At 38.3% G+C, this 25,117-nt stretch overlaps 3 protein-coding genes across 12 annotated transcripts in view; 1 reads left to right on the top strand and 2 right to left on the bottom strand.

Annotated features, from left to right (window-relative positions):
- Positions 1–2,341, top strand: part of zgc:66433 (uncharacterized protein LOC321250 homolog) — a 37,611-nt gene extending 35,270 nt beyond the window's left edge. For 4 of the 8 annotated variants that reach the window (XM_057349451.1, XM_057349459.1, XM_057349452.1 and 1 more), the window contains 2 exons: positions 882–969; positions 1,248–2,335. In XM_057349451.1, coding sequence (XP_057205434.1) covers positions 882–969; positions 1,248–1,396 — 237 coding nt within the window. In that variant the 3' untranslated portion in view covers positions 1,397–2,335. Of the gene's footprint in view, positions 1–881; positions 970–1,247 lie in introns of all 8 variants that reach the window. The other 4 variants (XM_057349457.1, XM_057349458.1, XM_057349455.1 and 1 more) reach the window with 2 other exon arrangements.
- Positions 2,342–3,561: 1,220 nt separating this feature from the next.
- Positions 3,562–10,432, bottom strand: si:dkey-74k8.3 (uncharacterized). Of its 2 annotated transcripts, XM_057350266.1 has the most exons (4): positions 9,759–10,432; positions 9,110–9,169; positions 6,640–6,742; positions 3,562–5,108 (listed from the first exon to the last, which is right to left on the bottom strand). In XM_057350266.1, the coding sequence occupies exons 1-4, from the start codon at positions 9,960–9,962 to the stop codon at positions 4,753–4,755; spliced, it is 723 nt and encodes a 240-aa protein (XP_057206249.1). In that variant the 5' UTR covers positions 9,963–10,432; the 3' UTR covers positions 3,562–4,752. The 2 variants fall into 2 exon arrangements, with proteins under 2 accessions (XP_057206249.1, XP_057206250.1); XM_057350267.1 differs by lacking the exon at positions 9,110–9,169 and having other exon boundaries at positions 3,586–5,108; positions 9,759–10,429.
- Positions 10,433–11,231: 799 nt separating this feature from the next.
- Positions 11,232–20,783, bottom strand: rnf20 (ring finger protein 20, E3 ubiquitin protein ligase). Of its 2 annotated transcripts, XM_057350151.1 has the most exons (22): positions 20,674–20,783; positions 20,021–20,184; positions 19,526–19,594; positions 19,341–19,439; positions 19,110–19,257; positions 18,839–19,021; positions 18,600–18,715; positions 18,382–18,528; positions 18,208–18,282; positions 17,583–17,702; positions 17,146–17,325; positions 16,464–16,599; positions 16,270–16,391; positions 16,024–16,180; positions 15,662–15,941; positions 15,460–15,577; positions 14,977–15,126; positions 14,645–14,857; positions 13,984–14,109; positions 12,160–12,300; positions 11,951–12,055; positions 11,232–11,869 (listed from the first exon to the last, which is right to left on the bottom strand). In XM_057350151.1, exons 2-22 carry the CDS (start codon positions 20,180–20,182, stop codon positions 11,693–11,695), a joined length of 3,024 nt encoding a protein of 1,007 aa, XP_057206134.1. In that variant the 5' UTR covers positions 20,183–20,184; positions 20,674–20,783; the 3' UTR covers positions 11,232–11,692. The 2 variants fall into 2 exon arrangements, with proteins under 2 accessions (XP_057206134.1, XP_057206135.1); XM_057350152.1 differs by lacking the exons at positions 11,232–11,869; positions 11,951–12,055; positions 12,160–12,300; positions 13,984–14,109 and adding an exon at positions 14,138–14,357.
- Between the last annotated feature and the right edge of the window lie 4,334 nt (positions 20,784–25,117).

Below are 25,117 nucleotides of genomic sequence, written 5' to 3'. Positions count from 1 at the left end.
TGTGTTCTCACATCATCTTATAAAAACATACAGTACAGTGCTTGACAAATGTATTAGACCATCTGTAAAAAGAGAGAAAAAAACATTAAAACTTATTTTCCTACTGAGGACTGCAAGTTAGAGGGATAGTTCACCCAAAAATGAAAATTCAGTCATTGTTTACTTACCCCCGAGTTGTTCCAAATCTGTGTATATTTTGTTGTTCTTTTGAACACAAAGAAAGATATTTTTAAGAATGTTTGTAACCAAACAGATCTGGGGCATCATAGACTTCCAACGTAGGGATTAAACATTTCTGGGGCACCATTGACTACTATAGTGTTTCACACATTCTTCAAAATGTCTTTTTGTGTTCAACAGAACAAAGAAATGAATACATGTTTGAAACAACTCGGGGATGAGTAAATGATGACAGAATTTTCATTTTGGGTGAACTGTCCCTTTAATAACTGTAAATGGGCATATGAATAAAACAATAATAAAGTGCTTTACTTTTTTAGGTATTTCTTGTAAAACAGTGCATAAAAAAAGAATGGATGACAACAATATTCATAATTGGACATATATGGAAATATATATACTACTGTGACTAAAGAGTTTACACATACTGCTGGATTAATCGTAATAGAAAAATGTTTTTATAACTGCAGCTGTGGCACAAACCTTACACTGGGTGGTGGTGGTGTAAAATCTTGCCCAGTTCTCAAGAAGTGATTGAAATCTTTCTTAGCATCTTAGTCTCAATATTTCAGAAGGTTTCAAGAGGTGAAATCAATTTAGCGTTATAATTTTATTGATAACTATAATATCAACAATAATATCAACAAAACCTGTATGCAATGATAAGGTTTTTAAGGTGCTATGTGTTCTTTCGTTGTCAGGAGGATTTTACAAGACCAGCTTCACTGCCCAGCTTATCAACTTCAATCACCCAAGAGCAACTTGCACAGCCATGTTCAACTATAAAAGGTAATAATCTTTCCATAAGTATCAGACACTGTCACAGTCTTACATAAGCAACACATTTATGGATTTAGAATGGTGCTGTTGGATTGGAAAAGTCCACTGACCTGCAAAGTCACAAAATACGCTGTTAAGCTTTTAAAAGCAGGAGGGTGAGGCTTTCATGATTTACATCTGTAAAAGTCTGCCCCCTACAGGATATTTGATTTACTGTCAGTAAAAAAATCCACATTCTAAAATCAGTATTTCAGAATCAAACTTGTATTTTATTTCTGAATGAACAGTGTTCTGCTCGATTGAAATGGTGGAGAAGGAGAGTAAGAGAGCTGCTATCCCATCCGCTGCACCGCTAGCCCAAGATGAGCCCCCCTGGATGGCCTTAGCCAAGAAGAAGGCCAAAGCATGGAGTGAAATGCCTCAGATCGTCCAGTGAATGGCCCAGCTGGCATATGAGCTCAAGCAAACACAAAAGTCACTTCAGTGGCTTTCTTTATACTTTGTTGTAAACACATACGCAATGGATGTGAGCAGTCACAGGACACTTGTACAGACTCGTGTTGCTTATTCAGAACTGAATGCCTGGAGTAAATGAAGTTCTGACTTCATAAAGGAAGTGTAAGCAGTAGGCGTTATGGGTTATGCATTCTGCCTTTATCATGATCACATTCATTTAATAGTATTTCATGTCATACAGGTCTGACTTTGTAATCCAGGTGGAGTGCTTCTGTTAAAAAAGAGGGAAGGAACCCGTAATGTTTAGTTACCCCCCACAAAACGCGTCCCTTTGGTTTACCCTGCAAAATTACAATTGCACATTAAGAACCACCATGAAGGCTGTTTTTATTTAGGAGTTAAAGGATACCTTCACTTATATTATAGCCTTTAAAGTTAATAACAATGCAGTTATTATCAATGGAGCTGATGGTATCATTGTATTTATTTATCTCACTCTTGTATGTTTTATGTAATTTTTGTTTTATTTTTGTATTTACATGCACAGTTTTGTGACTTGTACATAAAATGTGAAATACCCAAAAAAAATCTTGTTGTGTATTTGATCAGTCTACTCTCAGAGAAGAGGAACACTGATGTCTTTATTTTGCATTCATTTTTATTTCTGCATTCATGCAGTGCTGCATGCAATATTCTTCTTTTAAACGACTTGCGGTAGAACTAGATATGAATAGTGACAAAGCAGGAGACTCAAAATGGCAATTAAAGGAAGCAGGTCAATTTCATTTTTAAAGAGACAAAAAGTCGCCTGCAAAATATACTTATTAATTATTGTAAATATTTTGCAATATTTACCATATCTTATCAGCACAAATTTTAGATTTGTCATTATATTTTGTGAAATAAATCTATCTGTCTGTTTCTAATGGGGGTCCCTAATGCCTTGGGGGTCCTGGATCTCCCTCCTTAATTCAAGCACTGCTTTATATGCAGACACAGTTTTATCTGTTATATCCCAGTTCATCTGTTATTTTTTTGTGTTCAGTACTTTTCTCTGTGGTTTGCTTGCTTATTTGAAGTTCCAAGGTTATGTTCAAATATAATGTTTCTCTGATGCAAAGTGAATGATAAGATTGAGACTGTCAGAACTATGTTATTCACAAACTTATACAATTATATAGACTCACAAAATAATATATTCCTTAACAAATCGGTAGTTGATGTAGATTCAAAATAGTATCATGGCATCTTGCAGATTTTTTATGCAGTTAATATTTATTCATGTTACTCATAAGTTATATTAAACTGCTAATTAAAATTTTTGGATTTTTTTTAGGAATTATAGCTATCTAATTGTAGTTATGGCATACATTTGCAAAATGATAAGCCCTAACAACACTGAAAAACAGTAGGATTCAATTTTTTGTGTTAATTTTTTTTACAAGTAAATATACATAAAATTTTACTTTAGAAATCTGTGTGCAAACAATAAGTAAATTAAACCAAAAAATAAGTAAATACAACTGTTTTTTTCTTTTCAGTGAAGTACAGTAGCCTAATATATAGGGAAGTTTTAATCTAACTGCATCTTTTATTTAACTTCTATTTTATCCATCACAGACAGCATACATCAATTGATGTCACCCAAGATTATTAAATATTATTGGAATTCTTAACAAAATTCGTATTTACTGTCGGAACAAAAACATTCTAGCATTAAACAGAATTGTTTTGTACCTTATCTACCCCAAAAGGATACACAATGTCTATATTTTCCGACAGCCTTTGCATGTCTTTCAAACCACAAAACATGTTAGGGCATCTAATCCTTGCTTGCACTTGTTTGAGCACATCATTCAAATGAATGATCACATATCCTGAAAAACCCACAGACCTTTCAGATGAAATTCCTGCTTTGTGCTTCAGATTTACAACTGAGAAAGAAGATAAATCAGAAGCAGTAAAACGTTTAGGTGAGGTGATTACATGAAAAAGGGTGTGACCAGCCAAGTGACGTCAGATTTGTTTAAGAGAGAAGGTGTAGAATAAAGATTATTTTTACAAAATATATAATTATATAAACCCTGTTGATCCTATGATGAATATTTTAGTTTTAATGGTAACATCACTATAATACTTAATGATAAAAGTTGGCATGTAAACGAAACATGATCATGGGTATTCATGCATGACTTGCAAATCATTGAATTTACCTCAAGTCTTTATTTTGAATGGTGTTAATGCGCGATGAAAGAACAGCGCCATCTTCTGGCTATATATCATAACTACACTATTGTAATTAATATCCATTTAACTTGAAAACTAACAGAGATACATTCTGTAACTTTACATATTCAAAGATATATTCATCCACCTATGTTATAGTGAAATAGATCCCATTTATTCTCATGAGACCTTTCATTTAATGACACATTAATAGCATGAATGTTTTTCTAAACAAAATATCACTTTCCTGTGAATGACAATATGTTACTTAATTTGCCGATGAGTAGCTTCACATCAAGATCACAAAGCAGTTCATTTGTCATTTGAAGGTAGCAGAAGACAACCGTCAACCAGAGGACCCCATGTACAACAACCTCAGATACATTATTTATCATCTGCATCTCTTGCACTTTATCCTGATTTGTCATTGATCTACATACATTTACATAATTTATTGTAGGCTATTTCTGTATACAACAATACAATACGCACACATTTGTATGGCAATATTATCATCATTATGTGATGTCTTTCAGTATAGACAAATACAATCGTACCTACTTGGACACTTGGGTCACCTAAAAATGTATGAATGTCATGATATTAAGCAGTACCGTTCTAAACCACCTGACAGTCATTTTAAAGACAAATTCGTTTAGTCATTTGTTAGATTTTGTGTCGAAAAGCAATAGATATAAAAATATTGTTAGTACACAGAAAGTGTGTAAAGCATTGGTTTGATATTTGCTATATCTACTGCATACAGTACATGTAGGCTACTGCATATAGTAGAATCGTAGTCATATGCAGGACAGTTTGTTCATTTCAGGACAAAGTATGTTCAAATATATAATCCACTCAATGGTACGTACACACACTGCTATACACACCCTCTGTTTGTGTGACAAACCTGAACGAATCTCTGTCTGCACGCAATGACCATAAATATAATTCACAGAGCAGTAGCTTTGTATTTTGCTTTCTTTACATTAAACCTATTTAACTGGCTTAAGTGCCCAAACAGCTCATCACAAAATACAGAGACAACAGACAAGATCAGACAAATAAAGTTCTCATGAGTCTGTGTTCATCCTCCGGCGTTTCCGCTTATCACTCGGTTTTTCTTTTTTCCATTTTGAATTCTCCCTCCAGGCTTCTGACTCTCTTCTCGAGACCGGCTCCGTTCCCGCCGGTGCTGCTCGTGACGATTCCAATCACAGCGCAGATGAGCACCAGTAGAGTCAGTCTCATTGCAATAAGTTCGGTGGAGGCAGAAGGGTCACTGACGATCCGCACAAAGAGCCACAAGACTAAAATCACTTTGAGCAACCAAAACACTCGCCGTACAAGCGCTACGGTGACCCGAAGCACCACGGACAGGATCGAGTAGCCAATCAGAGCCAGCAGTGCCCATTTGATCACAGCAGACACACCCTCGGTGGTGAAATGAGGGATTGATATCGTCTCTATAAATGATGAGGACACACACAGAAGAAACAAATGTTCAAATGGAATTCACTGAAAAAAGTAAATGAAAAAACAATGCCAGACTAAGAGGACTTTGTCTATTATTGTGCGTGCGTGATAAGCCACACAGTAGGCCAATGAGTGGTGGGTGGGCCGGATATTGCTTTTTGATTTAAATGCTACAGTTAGAAAAAAGTTCATTTTACTATCAAGTATACTCAATTCAAGGTTATTTTAGTTTACTAAAATTAAGACTTTGAAAACGTTCCTGTTTATTGAAATCAATTTTTTTGGGGGAAAAACTTAACTCAAGGAAAAATGTAAATGCCTCAAAAATAAACTGAAGTAAGTTTAAAGCAGTAAAATTATAATAATAAACAAAAACCAAAATAAACATTAATTAATATTATATAGCAACATTAAAAATAAACGACAAGAAGCATATACTAAAATTGCTAAAACTTTAACTAAAAATCTAAAAATAAAAGCTAATTCAAAATATGAATAAAACTAAATTCAAAACTAAAATAACTCTGACTCAATTAAGGTATACTTTACGTAGGAAGTGTACTATCAATGTACCTACTTGAAAGTGTACTATTTCAATACAACTCAGTTTATAAAAGTATACTTTCAAGTACACTGTAGTTTACAACTAAATTTTTCTTTTGTACTGGAACTATAAAAGTGAAGCAAAAAAATCACCCTAGAAATCACTTAGAAGACACAACGCTGTAGCAAGCAAGCAGCAACCACTCATAACATCTTAGCAATGCCTCCTGCACATTGTGGACACCTCCTTTATGCACACCCCCAGTTCACATAATCATGTCTATACCCATGCACTAATGTGTTCAATTAGATGTGTCAGACAAGGGCCGTGTGCAAAATGTGCAGCTCTCCATGGGTTGAGAAACACAGTTATACAGTTTCTTTGCCATTCCTAAGATGTTACAGGTGTTTGCCAGAGACCTAGGTCCTATGCTAGGCTGTGGACATGTGGTTGCTAGGGCGTTGCTAAGCATTACGGGTTCTACTGATGTGTTGACATAAATCTTCACTTCTGTGTTGCTTTTGTGGAAAATCTGGAACAGTTTTAAAAGGTTAAATACCTTGACAGTACTGCCATCATATTGTACTGCAACACATAATCAGATTTGCTAAATGTTAATAAACACACACAACGGTTTGCACCGTGTAGAATTAATGTAATCTTTCTGTGAGTGCAGATTCAGTGTGGACTTTATATGTTATCTATACAGGCCCATAATTGACAATACAACTTTTCTTTCTTCATGCTGTTCTTTAAAATGTATCATTTAGTCACATACAGATTCTTTTATGTAACAGTAGCCTTCAGTGGCAATAATAACAACATACATTGTCATGCCTCGACCAAACCTGACCTCACTAGTTACGCAAGGTCTGCATTTGAATGTGCATTGCATACCGATTTACATGCACATGTGAGTTTAAACACAGGTCTTCCAATATATACAACCACGACACTGAGAAATGACTTTCACTCACCGCTCACTCCTGTGGCTCTGAGAATCTCTGACACATAGACAGCGATAACATTAAGTCCACTGGCAGCTCCTTCAGCGATCAACTTCAGCAACATTTCAACAAACTGAATGGAAAAAGACGGAAAAGAAAAGGGGGTGGAGGCGGTCTATTTTAACTCAATGGAGAACTCACAGATCACTGATCATTAACCAAGACTCCTTTTAACTTACTGTATTGACACAATGCATGTGAGATAAAACAAATAATGTGCAGTCAGCACCTCATTATCGCAAAATAGACCCAGACAGTGTGATCAGTCTGTATTTTGCAGTAGTGACTGGCTGACTGCACATTATCTTGCACATTACATACTTACCATAAAAGGAAAAGTAGACATGAAATACTGATGAGTTAAAATGATTTGATATAGTAAGAAAAAAGAATGCAGTGTCATGAAAAGGTATAGAAGTAGCACAGTGTCATAAAATGGTTTCTGAAACCACATTCAAGTATTTGCTTACAGTTTAGCAGAATGCCATGATTGACCAATCAGAAAAGAATATTTCAGAGAGCCATGCAATAATAATTAATAGTTATAAGTTTACACAAAATTTGACTAGGACTTCCCGAACTTCCTTTAAGGCCTCAACAGACTTCTAAGACGGCTTAAAGATTAGGCTATTTGAAGTTATTTAAACTAAAAAAGTTTAGGTATTTCTTAGGTAAATAAATAAAGTTGAGTTAGGTGGCGTTTACACTAGTGCGTTTTCGTTTTAAAACGCATAACTTTTGCTTTGGTTACGCCAGGCGCCCAAACTACTCCAGAGTTTTCGACCCTTGAAAACAGACTTTTGGAAACACTACAGATCCCGTTTTAGTTTGAAAACTTAAGAGGTAGCGTTTCAGATCAAATCTGAGACTTTCGCGCTCCCTGATGGTGTCTTCTGGATCATTGGGTATCCTTACCTAATTTCTTATTGTGTCACATGGGATATAACAATTCACTGTGAGCCGGTGAAAAATCTATTATAATATGTGTGACGATTCAAGTCAGTTAAGATTAATCCCAATGCATGTTTTGAACAGCAGGGGCCGCTGTGTTTACTGTAAACTTGGTAAACCTATGCTGATATTTTGAAAAAAAAAGGTTTTTAAGTTAGGAAAAGCACAGACAAAGTCTTATTTGGTTTGGAATTGGTTTTAAAATTGCAATTTAGTTGTTATTGGACATTAAAGATATTTTTATTTTACAAAGAAATGTGCAGCATTTGAGAAATAATAAAAGGGCATTTGTTAGTTTCTAATTGAACTCATTTTGTAAAAAAAAATGAAAATTGTACTGTGATATCAGTATCGTGAATCGTTACATCCCTAGTCACGTGGTCTTCGGGGCGCACGTTGGAGATTGATGTGGAAGTCTGGAAATTGTTGAATGAACTGGTTGTTTTTGTTTGTTTGCACGCAAAAAAGTAAATGACAGACTGAACTGCTGGAGTCACATGGACTATTTCAGTGATGACTTCACTCACTTTCTGCGCTTTCAATGTCGATTCCCTGATAGAACATACATCTGGTTTACGTCTATTTGACGTCTGCATTTACATCTGCAAGACATCTACAATACATTGTTTGCTCATCTGCAATACGTCTCGGAGATGTCTGCTGTCAGACGTCATATAGACATCTAGAAGATGTCTGTAAGATGTTTATGATTTAGAATGGATGTAAAGCAGCTCTTTCTAAGATGTTTAGCAGATGTTTTTATGCAGCAGATCTCCACATCTTTAGCAGACGTATTACAGACGTTCAGACATCTCCGAGACGTATTGCAGATGAGCAAACTATGTATTGCAGATGTCTTGCAGATGTAAATGCAGACGTCAAATAGACGTAAACCAGATGGATTGTGCTATCTGGGTTAAGTTGCTGTCTGGGGGGAGTCTGAGAGCTCCTGAACCTCACCAAAGTGTTTTAATTTGTGTTCCGAAGATGAACGGAGGTCTTAGGGTTATCATATGACTTCAGGGGAAGTAATTCATGACAGAATTTTCCTTTTGTGGTGGAGTATCCCTTTAATAGTTTGTTCGCTGGGAGCACATAAGTTTGTCCGTGTACAAGCAAAGCTGCCAGAATGCCAGCTGGCCAAGCGCCCCCTCGTGCACATGCGGCCATACACGTACATTAATCCTGATTGATTAAACACTCTTTTGAAAGTGGATGCAGTGTCTGACACACAAACAATCTTCTATTTACACAGAATAAGTGTCATGAAAGGAGCCAATAGGTAAACAGCGACTCATTTTACAAAAGAGGCATTGTTTGGCCCTCTGGGTGTGAGCCACAGAATAAACACTTGTGCACCTGTTTTGGCCCTTGTTCAGCACCAGTTGCTGCTTTCACACAAGAGCGGTATGCATGTCCAGACAAGCGCATCAATCAACCCGTGTGGCTGCTTTGACATCTCTGATAAATGACTTTTACTTGTTCTTACCATAGCGACAGAATAGACGTTCTCTGGACCAAACACTGAGTCAAGGTACAATACAGCATTCTGGGTCAAAGAGAGGTGGGGTAGAGTCGGGTGAGGGGAACATGAGCAGATGAAATCAGGGCAAAGGATGAGTCGAGGGGTTACAGGATTAGCAGGTTCGGGGGCAAGATGAGAGAGGGATAAAGATGGAAAGAGAACAATAAATACCACATACCAAAGTTTATGCATTCATTGGAGAAGAGGTGCACATATAAAAGGTTCATCAGAAATCAGAAATAGCATTCATAAAAGAACATAAATGCGACTGATCTGAAAGCAAAGTAAGACTGCTTCTCCTCAGGAATTCCATATCACCTATTGTCTTAAACTGTGCCAGTTATGAAAAAAATGAAAAAATGATCAGGGCTATACGTATATCCACATACGTTGTATAGCTTCTTTATACAAGAACTGTCACATTTTTGTTCGCTTTAATTTGGGATTTTAGGTTAAACTTTTGACGCACACAGTTAGGAAAATGAAAACGAAAGCTGTGATGAAACCAAAGAGACATCTGGTTTCCTGGGCTAGGAAAGATCAGCATCCGAGCAAAAAGGTTATTTTTGCAGAATATGTACATCAAATAATAAATGAACAAAATCTAGTTTACCTCAAAACCAATCTGAAGCGCGTGGGTGCCAACAATAGACTCCGCGTATTTTCTCAGCCCATCCAGAGGCTCCATAATAATAGACCCAAAATTATAAGAACCAGCTTTGTGCTCCTCATGACACAAAACTGAACGAACCAGAAGGAAAACGCCCAAAACTAGCAGCTTTTGCGAATTTCTTGATGCACAGTTGAGAAACGACATCCTTTAACACTCGTGACTCAAAGAAAGATACAATATTTTACAGTAAGTGCCAAAATGTAAAACACGGATTCGATTAGTCCTTCAGGCAAGGACTGTAAATCTTTCAATCGTGAAAGAACAATAACAAAGTAAGTTCGTTTCCATACACCGCTGAATATCTAACTTTATAACTTAGTCATTTGCTGTCTATCTATCTGGAGCTATGACTCCTGTAACAGCGCGAGCAAGCAAAGGGCGTTTATAAATAGCTCCTCGATGACTGTATATGGTATCGTACCAAAATCACAATAAGACCGACAGTTTTAAAACGCGCAAAAGTAGACGGTTTCCAGAAAATGTTTAGTTTTTTGACAAACATCCACAATTAAAGTTCTAGTTTGTGAGTGTCTGTATGGATATCGCGTGTGAAGAGCTCCACATAAGTGCACGAGGAAAGGTTCAGTACGGTGGGTAATTCGGGTTCGGGTAACTTATGTGTCCGCCCCCTGAATATCTGTCATTCAACAGAACAGAGCAAGAGAAACCCGTTTACACGGCAAACAACGCGACAGTACAGTCAGAAATCAAATGCCTTAACGCGCGGATCGTGTAGTGCCAATATCTCAGAATGATCGCGGTAAGGGGTGCAGACCTAATGTGGGCATGTTTCTTTACATTAAGGGTACACAAGGGCAAAAAAACGTTCAAATTAAATATTGCAGTTATAAAATAACAGGCTAATTTGGTTGCAAGTTCATGAAAACCCGTTGAAAAAAACAGCATATGCCTGGTTAGGTAGGTTTTGAAGCACGGTAGCTGGTTTGTGCTGGTTTAAGCTGGTCCTGAGCTGGTTTAAGTTGCTCCTAAACCAGCTCACGACCAGTTTAAACCAGCACATGACCAGCACAAACCAGCCAGGCTTTAAAACCTACCTAACCAGCATGCTGGTTTGTCAACAGGGAAGGCGATCAATCACAATTCAAAAAAACTTTTCATTGTCTGTTCCTGTAAAAAACATAATATAAAATAGCTACACAAACAAATAACATTGTGCTTACGAGCATTTAGCATTCTGATTTTTTTTAAGAAAATTCAGATGTAACATGTAAACGTTTTTATTTGGTATATATACCACCCAATTTAATAAATATAACCTACTATTTTATGATGTGTACTTTTTTTATAAGCACCCCAGGAGTAATATTCCTGTTATAAGTGTACTGTCTAAGAAAAAAACATCAGATAAATGAATTTTAAGTGTTGCAATAAAGTACCACAAGGAAATCACATTTAGTTTCTACATTTAATAAATGAAGCAGTTGCACAACCATCACAAGTAAACAGTCAAAAATGAAAAAGTAAACATCGCATAAATTACAAAACCAGCTGTCCATATGCAAACTGAACCCCAATAAACTATTTCCCAGTTTAGCTACTTTTCGATGAGTCTATAAAGACTATCTCACTTATATAGATGTATTTTCATTGGCTCAGTTTGATTGTGGGTAGAAAATGCAAAGTAGAGGTGGAATGGCAGATGTGGTTCTAGGCAGTTTAAACAAGTAGCTTCTATGTTGTTGGCTAAAACAAGCCTGTGGAATGTAACCGGGTTAGTTCAGTTAAACCAGCGCTTGCATATCTACCGCATGAACACTTTGTTTTTCTTTCTGTAGAGCAAATGAAACGGAATGTTTAACTGAGCTGATTCTGCCCACAGAACCAATCAGATTCGGCTAAAGTGAATCATGAGCTTATCCAATGTAGATGCGATGGAAGTCGTTGGCACCAAAAGCAGCATTGCATTTCGGGCATTTTCTCTGGCGGGTGTCATACCGTGTCTTCACGCACTCGAAGCAAAAAACGTGGAAGCACTTGGTCAAAACAGCGTCCTTTACACGTGAATTGCAGCATGGACACGTCAACCGGGCCTGTAACAGAAAAAGACACGTGAAGCTATTTGAACAATAATAAACATCTGGTGACCCATACAAATAGACAACATCAATGACCTTGTATTCGTTTATTTCCTCATTCAGGATCTCGTCTCCATTGCGAATGTTCTCTGCGGGTTTCTTGGCCTTCTCTATTTTCCTGCGTTGCTTGGATATATCCTCCTAATCAGAAAAAAGAGACATCACATATACCAATTTCAAAATACAGATCTGAGAATGACAGATTCAACCCTGTTAAATCCACAGTGTCTTCAGTGTGCACACACCTGTGCCCGCCGGGCATTGAAGGATTCTTTCTCACGGGAGATGCTGTTTTCGATCACCTCCTCTCGGACAGCAACCAACCTCTGCTGCACCACTTCCAACTGAGCTCGCACGTCCTCGGAGAGTGACACTGACTCCTGAGCCTAATACAGGAAGAAATCAAAAGAACTTTCAGCGCCCCTTTAATTCTTATGTAAGGAGTATGTCGTCACTGTCCTTCCGAAACCTCAGGGAATGGAAAAAACACTGGCCTTTTGAAATGATTAAATACAGTGTTTAAATACAGTCAAAGCTGCTAGGAATTTTTTGATGCTTTTTATTGGTTAGATATTTGCAAAACATAAAGGGTGACTAATAAATGATTTATGGCAAGAAATAAAAAACACAAAATATGGAAAAAAACAAGCCTTCAGATGGACAGCAGCGATATGTAGTGTTTTGCTAATGTGTAATGTGTTCATGTAGCTCAACTGGCACTGCATTAGCAACACAGAGGTCATCCTCATGAAACGCACTGATACTGATCAAATGGATAAATGTACAATTAAAGGTAATGTTAGGATTACGGCGGTCTAACAATTAAATTACGATGAATCGTGTCCTAAATAAACGTTTGTGTTTACATAATATGTCTGTGTACTGTGCATATTAATTTTGTATTTATAAACACATACATGTATATATTTAAGAAAAATATAAAGTATAAAAATTACTAGGGCTGTCAAATGATTAATCGTGATTAATCGCATCCAGAATAAAAGTTTGTGTTTACACAATATATATCTGTGAAATTTGCATATTAATTTAGTATTTATAAACACAAAACATACACATACTTGCCTATATATTTAGGAAATATTTAAATGTATTAATATATAATTACCAATAATTAAATTCTAAATAAACATTTATTAATTGTTATTTTATATTTTTCTTAAATGTATGCATTTATGTGTATGTGTTCATAAATACAAAATTAATATGCACAGTACACCGACATATATTAAGTAAATACAAACTTTTATTCTGGATGCGATTAATCACGATTAATCGTTTGACAGCCCTAAAAATTACTAAACGTTTATATATCATTTAAATGATTGGTATCTAAATATTTTCTAAATATATATGCATGTGTGCGTTTTGTGTTTATAAATACAAAATTAATATGCAGAATAAACAGACATATGTGACCCTGGATTACAAAACCAGTCTTAAGTAGCACGGGAACATTTTTAGTAAAAGACAAAAATACATTGTGTGGGTCAAAATTATCGATTTTTCTTTTATGCCAAAAATCATTAGGATATTAAGTAAAGATCATGTTCCATGAAGATATTTTGTAAATTTCCTACCTTAAATATATAAAAACTTTATTTTTGTGAGTGGATGGTCTGCCACAGTGCCCCTTATTAACAACTTCAAAGGCAATTTTCTCAATATTTTGATTTTTTGCGCTCTCAGATTCCAGAGTTTTAAACGGTTGTATCTCAGCCAGATATTGTCCTATTCTAACAACTCATATATCTATAGAAAGTTATTATTTATTCAGCTTTCAGATTATGTAAAAATCTCAATTTCAAAAACTGACCCATAAGACTGGTTTTGTTGTCCAGGGTCACATATATTATGTAAACAAACTTTTATTCTGGATGCGTTTAATCATTTGAAAGCCCTAATCAAGAGCTTATTTTCCATTGTTAATATGGTTGGTAAAACTGCATGTACTTTGTCACATGTAACTTTTTGTAAATGTTAATTTGTTACATGTAACTGTTTGTAAATGTTAATTTGTCACATGTAACTGTTTGTAAATGTTAGAGTACCTTGCGTTTGTTCATCTCTAATGCTTGTGTACGCAGAGCAAGCTCCCTCTCTGCAGCGCTGATGGTGCCCTGCAGGAGGCGCTCTTTCTCCTCCAACTTTCGTACAACTTGGAGCTGAGCATCAACCTAAAAACAGAGTACATGAGACATACAGAGTGAACTGTGCAAAGCCTTCCACACAAAACAATCAGGAAACCTGAAAATCATAATATGACAAAATAAAAACATTGTACAATATAGCAAAGAAACAAACAAGCCAAACTTTAGCGATACCGTACAGATGTTCGCCTTTAAGTGATGGTATGGTTCACTCAAAAATGAAAATTCTGTCATCATTTACTCACCCTCTTGTCATTTCAAACCTGTATGACTGTCTTCCGCAAAAAAACAAAAAAATATATTTTGATATAAGAATGTTGTTAACCAGCGCCCATTCACTTGCATTGGTTTAGTGTCCATACAATAGAAGTTAATGGTGGCCGACACTGTTCGGTTACCAAGTTTCTTCAAAATAGCTCCTTTTGTGTTTTGCGTAAGAAAAATTATAAACATTTTTTCATTTTTGGGTGAACAGTCAATTTAAGACAAACCATTTAATTGCCTCATTACAATACATTAAATCTTAAAACATAAGCATCATAAAAGGGTCTAACCAACTAACCTGTGTTTTTAGTGTAAGCAACTGGTCGGCCAGCTCCTCTTTCTCCTCCTTGAGGAGTTTGTGGATCTGGTTGGATTTGATGCGCTCACTCATGAGTTTGAAGTTGGCATCGTCCTTCTCTCGGAGCTGCTGCATCAGACGAATGTTCTGCTCTTGCATGTCCTCAAACGCCTGGCCGGTAACATCCATCTCACTCAGCAGCGCGTCCTCCTCCTGAGGAGAAGAGAGATTCAGAGTTTTCATCTGATGTTTCAGAACAATGTTTGACATTCTTTACAGGAAGCCTAACAGCACAGATTCAGTGTCAGTACAATTTACAATCAGAGCCGCACCTGTTTAGCGAGAGAGAGTTTCTTATTGAGAATATCGATCTGCTCCTCCACTGAACGGATCTTTCTCAGAGCCTCTTCATCAGCCATCTTCTTTCCCTCTCTCCTCTCCCGCTCCTCCAGCTCTCGAACCCTCTGGCGGAGCTCCTCTGCCTGCAAACACAGATCAACAAAATGCACACACGCATATTAACTTGCTTCTTTTATTAATTACTATCAATAATATTATGAACAAAGACAAAGTTTTGAAAATGATGATTTAGTAACTGTATCGATTTATCTGAATGTTACGTTTTTAGTTCTGTAACAGGTCATCATTTCTCATCGCTTTTTATAGGAACATTAAAGACAAACAAAAATTACTTGAAGTCACACTGCAGCATCCTGTTGTGCACCCACATTTGAGGCATCTATGTATATACACTGTATCTACGGGTGGTATGCTTAACATATTGAGAAATCATGTGACTGATCACGTCTACCCACCTCTGACTTCGTCTTCTTCTCCGCTGCCATCAGCTGTACTTTGTCTCGTTGCTCTTTTGGAGCAGAGCGATACATGTCCAGCAACAGCTTCATCTCTCTCTGAGATTCTTGAGCTTTCCTGCATCATCACTGTATCATTACAATCTATTTCACATTGGTCAATAAAGCAATCATTATAAATATCACATGCTGTAGAACTTACTTAAGCTCTGCTCTCATTATTTTCAACTGCTCTATCTCCTTGCGTTTTGGTCCTCCAATCACAGCGCAGCGTTCAGCCACAAGATCTTCAGATTGGTTGCTGCTGCCGGCTTTCTCTCTCTCTTCTTTCACAGCTCCGCCTCCGGGACCACCCCGTGTCACCCTCTCTTTTTCCCTCTGTTCTTTCTCCTTTTCCTTCTCTTTCTCCTTTTCTTTTTCCTTCTCCTCGTCTTTCACCACAGCCTCTGTTTCTGTACCTGGTTCAATCTTAACCGTCACACCTGATGAGAAAAGACCAAAACTCATCAAGTAGGAACAAACACTGAAGGATTGAGTTATTATGAATAATGAAAAGATCTGTACCAGTAGTACTGGGTGTGGCCGAGCCGCTATCTGGCTCCGTCTTCACAGTGATATCACTAGTCGGGGCTGGTGTACTTGGGGAGGTGGTCTCTTCCTTTACATCCACCTCTGTGCTTGACTGCGACTGGACTGCAGCATTGCCTTTGGCAACACGGAGCTACAACAGACCAATGGAAACTTCAGCAAGTGCTCACCTTTAGCCTGAAACAACATCTCACTTTTTCACGGTGAAGTTTCTGCTCTCACCTGGTTGAGCTCCTGCTGAGTCTCTCTCAGTCTAATCTTATATTTAACCACCTCTCCCTTCATCTGCTGGTTATGAGTCTGCAGGGTACTGATCAGGTGTCGCATCTCACGGTTTATAGGACCTAAGACAAGAGCGAAGAAGTTCAATCATTCAAATACTGACCCGAGCATCATTAGAAATTGAGGGAGGTTACCTGCTTGTTCATTAGCAGCTAGCGTCTGCTCAAACTCGATCCTTAGCATCTCGTACTCCTTGCGCACCTGTGCTAACGTGTCCTCCAGCTGAATCACTTCAGTACGGACCTTACGCTGCAGTGAAACCTCATCATTCTAAAACACATCAGAGATTAATCAAGAAACCCACTGACTACCACAGTAGGAGAAATTTGCTTTATAAATTATAAATGTCTATGTTCTGTTGAAAACAAAAGAAGATATTTTGAAGAATGTAGGAAAGCAAACCGTTCTGGGGCACTTTTGACTACCACTGTCATTTTTCCTACTACGCAAGTCAATGGTGGGCAAGAACTGTTTGATTACAAGCATTCTTCCAAATATCTTTCGCAGTGTTCATCAGAACAAAAACATTTATACAGATTTGGAAAAACTTCAGCGTGACAGGAAAATGATGACAGAATTACTACTTTTGGGTGAACTGTCCCTTTAACTGTATACATAAAGAACAGTGTTTACACAGTAAAATTTGAATATATTTGTCATTTTTAAAAAGTGTATTGTGTCTTCAGGAGTTCAAACTGGTTGGTTAGCAGGATATTAATGTGCTTTCCAAAAGCTTTGAGTTCAATAACATTTACCAGCAGTACTGTTCTTTTAGGTATATTAACATAAGCATATATGGATGTGAGGGGTCAGTACCTCCATGTGGTCCAGCTGGCGCAGACGGGCGGTCCTGGTCGTATTAAGCCGTGCTTTGGTCTCGTCCAGCTGAGATTTCAGCACTAGAGACTCATTATAGAGCACTGAGAACTGAGATTGAAGACAGCGATACTCGGCGCTCTCTCTGGCCACCTCCTCAGCCCTGGACAACAACTCCACCTGACAGACACACAACATTTCTCTCTCAATGAGTGAGAACCATCAATCTGACTGCAAAGAATCTACAAGCCTAATTCATAAAACAATCCTGTAAGGTTAATCAGCATTTATTAATTTGATTTATAATTATAAACAACACTATAATCTGTGTGGAGCTGTAAATTTCCAAGATGACTGTCAGATTTTACCTTGCCATTGCTTGATAAAAATATCTTGCAAGGTCTTGAGGTAGATCTAAACAAATGAATGCATTTTACCTTCATGTTATTGTTCTCCTGGTAAACCGTCTGCAGGTCTTGTTGGAGTTTCTGGAGTTCACCAAGCCGATTCTCCGCAAGCTCCCTGTTCTCCTCCAGCTCACTGTTCATCTCCTCAAACTAACAAGGGGAAAAGTTTGATTATGTATCAATGTTAAGAACAACATTATGTCAAACACCCGCTAAACACTATTAGCAACAACATCAAACACTTAGTTAATTCTTTCGTGTCACTTGTAAAACTTGCTATCTCTGATGTATGAATATATTTCTAAGGCGGAAAAGATAGAAATGACAAATGAATGATATAACTCCGTTTTTACTTTTTTTCAGAAATCATGTTTTTCATAATGTTTTATTGTGTTAGCTATCTGTATTTGTTTTTTAGTTCTTATGGCTTAAATCAAAACAAGCCAACTGCAGTTTGATTTATATTAATTGGAATGCACAATAAAAAAAACAAAAAATAAAAAAGTAAAGATGGATCTTTAGGACAGATTTCACAGAATTTTCTAAAAATATTTAGCCTTGCTTAAAGGCTAAATGCAAAATGTGGAAAATGGCTTGCTTACTGTGCAAACATTTCTACCACGTTCATGCAAACATTTATGTAAGATTTTTTTACCTTCCTTTTGTTGATAGTGATAGTTCCACAAACACTGCTTGCTTCACCACACACTTTGTAGCCTGTACTGTTCACCTGGTTATGATGAAAGAGCACATACACAAATAAAACCATCAGCCAAATTCCATTACAACAAAAATATAACGTTGTATCCAACTTCGCATCGACACTTACCCTCTCCAGCACCTCTGCAAGGTGAGTGTTGAGGCGATTTTCTCTTCGTCTGATCTTCTCCATGTCCCACTGGAGCTCCTCTATAAGAGCCTGCAGCTCACTGATTCGGTTATCTGCACGGTTTGCCGCACGGCCCAACGAACGGGACTAAACACAGATACACACTGTGAGCACTCATTATGACAAACAGAAAAACATTCAACGAATCAAACACCAACCTCGCTGGTCATGTGACTATGCTTCTGCTGGAGACCATCTGTCAGCTGACGGAGACGTTCATTCTCACTAGCCAGAAGGGTGTTGAGCCGGACAGCGACATCCCAGAGACTGCCACCTGACAAAAAATCGCACAATAAAATCATTTGTACAGAATGAACTGAAGGCAGATAGTATCAAATAGTATCAGTGCATGCAGGAGAGTGTTGTGATGTATGTGTTGGTGTTCAGAGTCTCTCACCTGCGCCAGACTCCAGGTTCTTCTTCAGCTGATCTACTGTGTTCTTCAGGTTCTCATAGATTTCAACCACACGGTTTGCCTGCTTGCAGCTGGACTCCACCCGCTCCTGTAGCGCCGCCTCGATCTCCTCACTGCTGCTGCTGGCCAGTGTGGCCAGAAATGAACTCACACCCTCTCCCTGACCTGCACAAAAAAAATACATTCACTTCATACCAACACTTCATGCCAGTGGTGAATATGCCTGGTTATGCTGCTCGGTTCCATTTCACACCTCTGTCTTTTGCTCTCTCCGGATTTGAGTCTCCATCTGGTTCTGGTGTGCCTGGTTTTAAACTCCGCCCTTCCGGGGGTTGGCTTTCCACAGGCTCGCTGCCTGATTGGTCATTGTGACGTGCAATTAACTTCACATTTTCGTCAAACTAGAAAGGTAAGAGAACCACAAAGATTGGGATTACATTTATTTTAAATTAACAGAGTTTAAATTTGTCAACTGAATAATTACCTGGTTCCAGTATCTGTTAAGAATCAACAAACTGGCATCATCTGTCGCCTGACGTGTCTCCAACCTCTCGACTCTCTCTCTTAGTTCATCCTCTATCACCTACATCAATACAACATAAAGAGTTTCAGTGCATGTTTAAGTGTATGAGTGTTTGTGCTATAAATATATGAGATCTCAGTATGTACCTGTCTTTGGTCTAGCGCCTCTCCCAACTTTCTGTTTTTGATCTGCAGAGCTTTGATATCCTGTTCCTCCTGCAAGAATGAAATACAACGCAATTGGATTGGCAGGGGAATAAGATCACATCACAAAATAACAGTCATATATAGAGCTTGTTCATCAACGTCACGCCGCCATCTTGGGAGGATGGCTGCTAGTGTGTTCAATGCAGTGTTTTGTTTTTCTTGTTCGATTAGGAAATATAACTATGGTAGGTCGGTCTTGCTGTGTTTAAAACTGCAATAGCATTACGCATTAAGAGTCGTTCAGGAAAAGCCCTGGTTCTTTCACATTCGATTTCTCCATACATCATACAAAACAAGTAACGGTAGATTACATATAAAAAATTTATAGCAGCGGAGTATGATCCTCCCAACATAGCGGCACCACTGCAACATAGGGCTTCACATTCTCTATATTACATATAATCTATATTCATTACCGGACAATAAAAGTCTCACCAAGTTAGAACCTCCACCCAGTTTAATGACGGTTTCTACAGCTGTGGTTCCTCCTGATCCAGTGCTCATTCCCTCTCCATCCTCACCACCCTTCTTCTTCTCTGGAGGAGCACCGAGGGCAACAGAGCCACTGGGTTCACAAGAGCGCTTCTGGCCCGACATCACTGTGAAAGAGAGACAGACACTGTTCCAGTAAATAAAGCGCAACCAGCAAACACAGTTACACTACATTACACAGTGAAACAACACAACAGTGCTTCTCCAGTCCATGATCAATAATGAATGAAATTGGTAAAAGCCGAGGAAGAAATATGGATGTCTTTAACATAAAGTCATTTTTAATTAATACTTTCTAGATTCATGCACAATGCTATTTAATCTTATTTGGATCCTCCATATTTCAAACAAAACCACGGTGGGGCGAATGTAGTTTTTGGACTATTTTTGGTTAGTGGACAATTTAACATACACTCATCTCCTCTTGTTATACGTTATGGATTTAATGTTATATATTTAGTGCAAAATTACGACGAGCCGGTGAAATTCATAGTTAAACCTGTGATCTACGGTAGGCATGTAAGTGCGAGTAAACTACTGTAATACAAAAGTGCAATGATAAACTACTATTTCATGCTCTTGTGTTAACTTCTTACCGAGTTTTGATATTTACGTTTCTAAAATGAATTTGTGGATGTTGCTGTTGAGCTTCATCCAGCGGCCGAACGAGCTCCCGGAAACACAACGCTCTGCTTCTGCTCCACTGAAATGCGAGCTCATGACTGCAGCGCCACCACAGGCCGGGAGGACCAAACGCTTCATGCCGTCCAAATCCAAGAGGAGTCATTTGAAAACCTTTGTGTACGGTACACTGTACATAACAAACTCCCAGGAATATTGTAAAATCATAAAATAAAAAATGAGAAAACATTTATCATACTGGAAAAGGTAATGGATAGAATGTACTGATTTATCTTGTTTATATTACGTAGCCTATCCTGTGTATATAAAATAATTTAGACCGCTTTTTGCTTAAGTAGTAAAGTGTAGTAAGTTCGTTGTATGAGGGAAGAAAGGAGGCGGGGTCGGCGTGGCTGAGACGAATATTTATTCCACAAAACGCAAAGTAAACAAACAATAGTATAAAGTATGGCCCTCCTGGCACATGGCACCACAAGATGCTGTCAGCTTTCTCCTGAAGCATACGGTCTCTGACGTTCAATAGCATCTGGCTGCAGAATTGCACTTGCACTCTCAGACTTGCACTCTCAGCCTCTCGCTCCTGAGACTGCTTCTCAGGTTCTCTCTCGAACTCTGTTGTCCTCTCGTGCTGCTTAAAACGTGTCTCCTCACCAATCACTGGAACGAGACACAGGTGATCTTAATGTGTGCTTGACTTACTTACGCGCCGTTTTTCTCTCGACTCCTCCCCTCGGCGCAGACCTCGCAAAACCACGCCCCCCTCGCCACATAAGGTCTTACTAATTACATATTCAATAGTGTAATTAGATTACTGTACAAATTACTCTCTCCAAAAAGTATTTCATTACTTATTACTAATTACTTTCTATAACCTATATCAACCGTGATTAGAATTGATTCAGGGATAGACATGAAACGTCTTATTTAATTCATTCAAATAAATATCTGTGGTCTCCGCCACGCTCCCTCCCTCCGAACAGCTCTCTCTCTTGGATACTAACACCGCCACCGGCACTCTTTGCTCCACACTTACCTCCTGCTTAGACAGCTTATGCCCCCTTACATCTAGGCCATCTCGTGCATCCCCTTCTGCCCCCTGGTTATCTGATGTTCTCCGCGAGCATCGTGCCACGCTCAGGTCTGCTGAGAGAAAGTGGCGCAAATCTAAAGAACCCGCTGACCTCTGTCTCTATCAGTCTCTCCTCTCTTCTTTCTCTGCTGATGTCTCCTTTGCGAAAACTCAGTAGTGCCATGCTAAAATCAACAACTCGCCTGACTCTCGTACTCTCTTTAAAACCTTCTCTGCTCTTCTTTGCCCGCCTTCCCCCTCAACTGCATCGGACTTAACAGCTGATGATTTTGCATCTTTCTTCATAAAGAAAACTACCACCATCAACAGTCGGTTCTCTGCGCCGCCGCCTCTTGATCACGCCCAAACCCCCGACACATGCTCGCTCCCCTCTTTCTCCCTCCTATCTGAAGATGATGTTTCCAAGGTCATGTCTTCGAACCACCCAATGACCTGCCCGCTAGATCACATCCCCACTCATCTTCTCCAGGCCATCTCTCCATCGGTTGTTCCCACTCTGACCCACATTATCAACTCATCTCTCACCACTGGTACATTTCCCGCAGTCTTCAAAAAAGCCCGTATTACCCCACTACTGAAGAAACCCACTCTTAATCCTGCACTGTTAGAGAACTACAGACGGGTATCTCTCCTCCCCTTCATTGCTAAAACTCTTGAGCGTGTTGTATGTAGCCAGCTCACCTCCTTTCTCACGCAGAACAACCTCCTGGACAGCAACCAGTCAGGTTTCAAGAGCGGACATTCCACTGAGACTGCACTGCTCTCTGTCATTGAAGCCCTGAGACTGGCAAGAGCCGCCTCGAACTCATCTGTACTTATCCTACTGGATCTATCTGCTGCCTTTGACACCGTTAACCACCACATCCTCCTGTCGACCCTCAAGGCTATGGGCGTCTCCGGAATGGTGCTACAATGGTTCAGGTCTTACCTCTCAGGTAGGTCATTTAGAGTATCCTGGAGAGTGTTATGTTATTGTGTTATGGTCTCTGTGTACTGTTGTTGCTGTTTCTGTGTTCTGGATGCTCCTGTCACCAAAAGAAATTCCTTGTATGTGCAAACATACTTGGCAATAAAGCTCTTTCTGATTCTGATTCTGAGAGGTGAGGTCTCTGAGTCCCAACATCTCGACACAGGGGTGCCTCAGGGCTCAGTGCTTGGGCCGTTGCTCTTTTCTGTATACATGACATCCCTTGGCTCTGTCATTCGGAAACATGGCTTTTCCTATCACTGCTATGCGGATGATATACAACTCCACCTGTCATTTCAGCCTGACGATCTGACTGTTTCTGCATGCATTTCAGCATGCCTGAGCGACATTTCGCTCTGGATGAAGGACCATCACCTGCAGCTGAAGTTTGCTAAAACAGAACTGCTTGTAATCCCGTCCGACCCTAAGATCCATCACAACTTCTCCATTCAACTGGGCTCATCAACCATCACATCTTCCAGAACAGCCAGAAACCTGGGAGTGGTAATCGATGATCAGCTAAACTTCACAGATCAGGTTGCCATCACCACTCGGTCCTGTAGATTCATCCTCTACAATATCAGGAAAATTAGACCTTTCCTATCCGAGCATGCTACACAGGTCCTAGTCCAGGCTCTTGTTCTGTCCAGACTGGACTATTGCAATGCACTACTGACTGGAATTCCAGCTTGCACAACCAAACCTCTACAGATGATCCAGAATGCAGCGGCAAGAGTGGTCTTCAATGAACTGAAGAGAGCGCACGTCACCCCTCTCTTCATTAAGTTACATGGGCTCCATATAGTCGCTTGCATCAAATTCAAGACTCTGCTCCTGGCCTACAAGACCACCACTGGTTTGGCACCCCCTTATCTTCATTCACTAATGCAGACTTATGTACCCGCCAGATCCTTACGCTCTGCAAACGAACGACGTCTTGTGGTGCTATCCCAAAAAGGTAAAAAATCGCTCTCACGAACCTTCTCTGGATCTGTTCCACATTTTTGGAATGATCTGCCTGCCGCTACAAGATCAGTAGATTCTGTGGCCATCTTTGTGGAATCTACTGAAAACACATCTCTTCCATCAGCACCTGACCGATCATTTATGACTTCTATATCTTTCTACTCTATCTATCTATATATATATATAAAAAACTTAGCTCTGTACACTGTAGTAGGCTTTGTGAGACATGTTTTATTGCACTTATGCTTTTTGTTTTCCTAATGTTGACCCAATTGCTTCCATTGTTTACCCAACTTGTAAGTCGCTTTGGATGAAAGCGTCTGCTAAATGACTAAATGTAAATGTAAATAATAAATAACTACATCAATTATTCGTATTAACTGATCAAAGCATACAAATGTGAGAAAGATACATTAAAGCATACATTTTAAAGTTAGACTTATAATTTTGATGTCATTTCCACTATTGAATATATTACACAGTAGTTAGTTCAATTACATCAGAAGTAACTGTAATTAAATGACAGAAAAATAAGAGTAATCCCTTACTTTACTTTTTCTAAGGAAAAGTAACTAAATTAAAGTAACAAATTACTTTGTAACTAGTTACACCCAACACTGTCTATTATATGTATCCCCCATTTATGTTTATGTTGAGTGTTTATTGTCTTTGTATCATTTCTGAAAGTGAAAAAAAAACATCAAGGATGATTAATAATATTTTATATTGTAGCTTTAAGTTTTATATATACAAATGTAGATTTGTTAAAATTGCTCCATGTTCTGTGGCATTTAAACAGATTTGAAAGTTAGATTTAAATCACTCAAATATATATTTAAATCCCAAAATGTAATTAAATCTAGCTTTGATTTAGATTTTTATTTTGTGTGTGTGTTCTGCTGTTTGAATGTATTTGTTAATGTGTCTAACAATGATAATGCCTGTTTTTTAAATGAAAATGTTTATTGAAGAAAAATCTTTCAAGGATTCAAATTAGCCACTAGTGGGCAGCTGTCTGCTCTCTGCCAAATGCAACCACAGCAGCAGTGCTGAAGACTGACTCTGCCTTTCCATAATGTTGACCTTTACAACATTTACAAACATAATAAACATATTTTACTTTTCTATTTTACAATAGATTTGACTTTAATTTTCTTTAATTGATGAGTTATTGAAACTTGTAGCAGAAGTAACAAACTGTTTTGGGAAAACAGACACAAAATTGACAATGAATATTGTATCAATTGTGTAATGCAATGATCATTGAGAAAAACACAATTATTATAGGTTAACCATTTGTTTAATTAGGAAAAACAATTAAAACATTGTAGTAAAACTGTGGCTAGGTCATACTTCCACTAGTCCTATAGTGTGC

This window comes from Triplophysa rosa, linkage group LG13 (genome assembly GCF_024868665.1).
Source record: "Triplophysa rosa linkage group LG13, Trosa_1v2, whole genome shotgun sequence".
Classification (NCBI taxonomy): Eukaryota; Metazoa; Chordata; class Actinopteri; order Cypriniformes; family Nemacheilidae; genus Triplophysa; species Triplophysa rosa.
The sequence above is the reverse complement of the archived record's forward strand: the minus strand, read 5'-3'. Positions and strand labels throughout refer to the sequence as shown.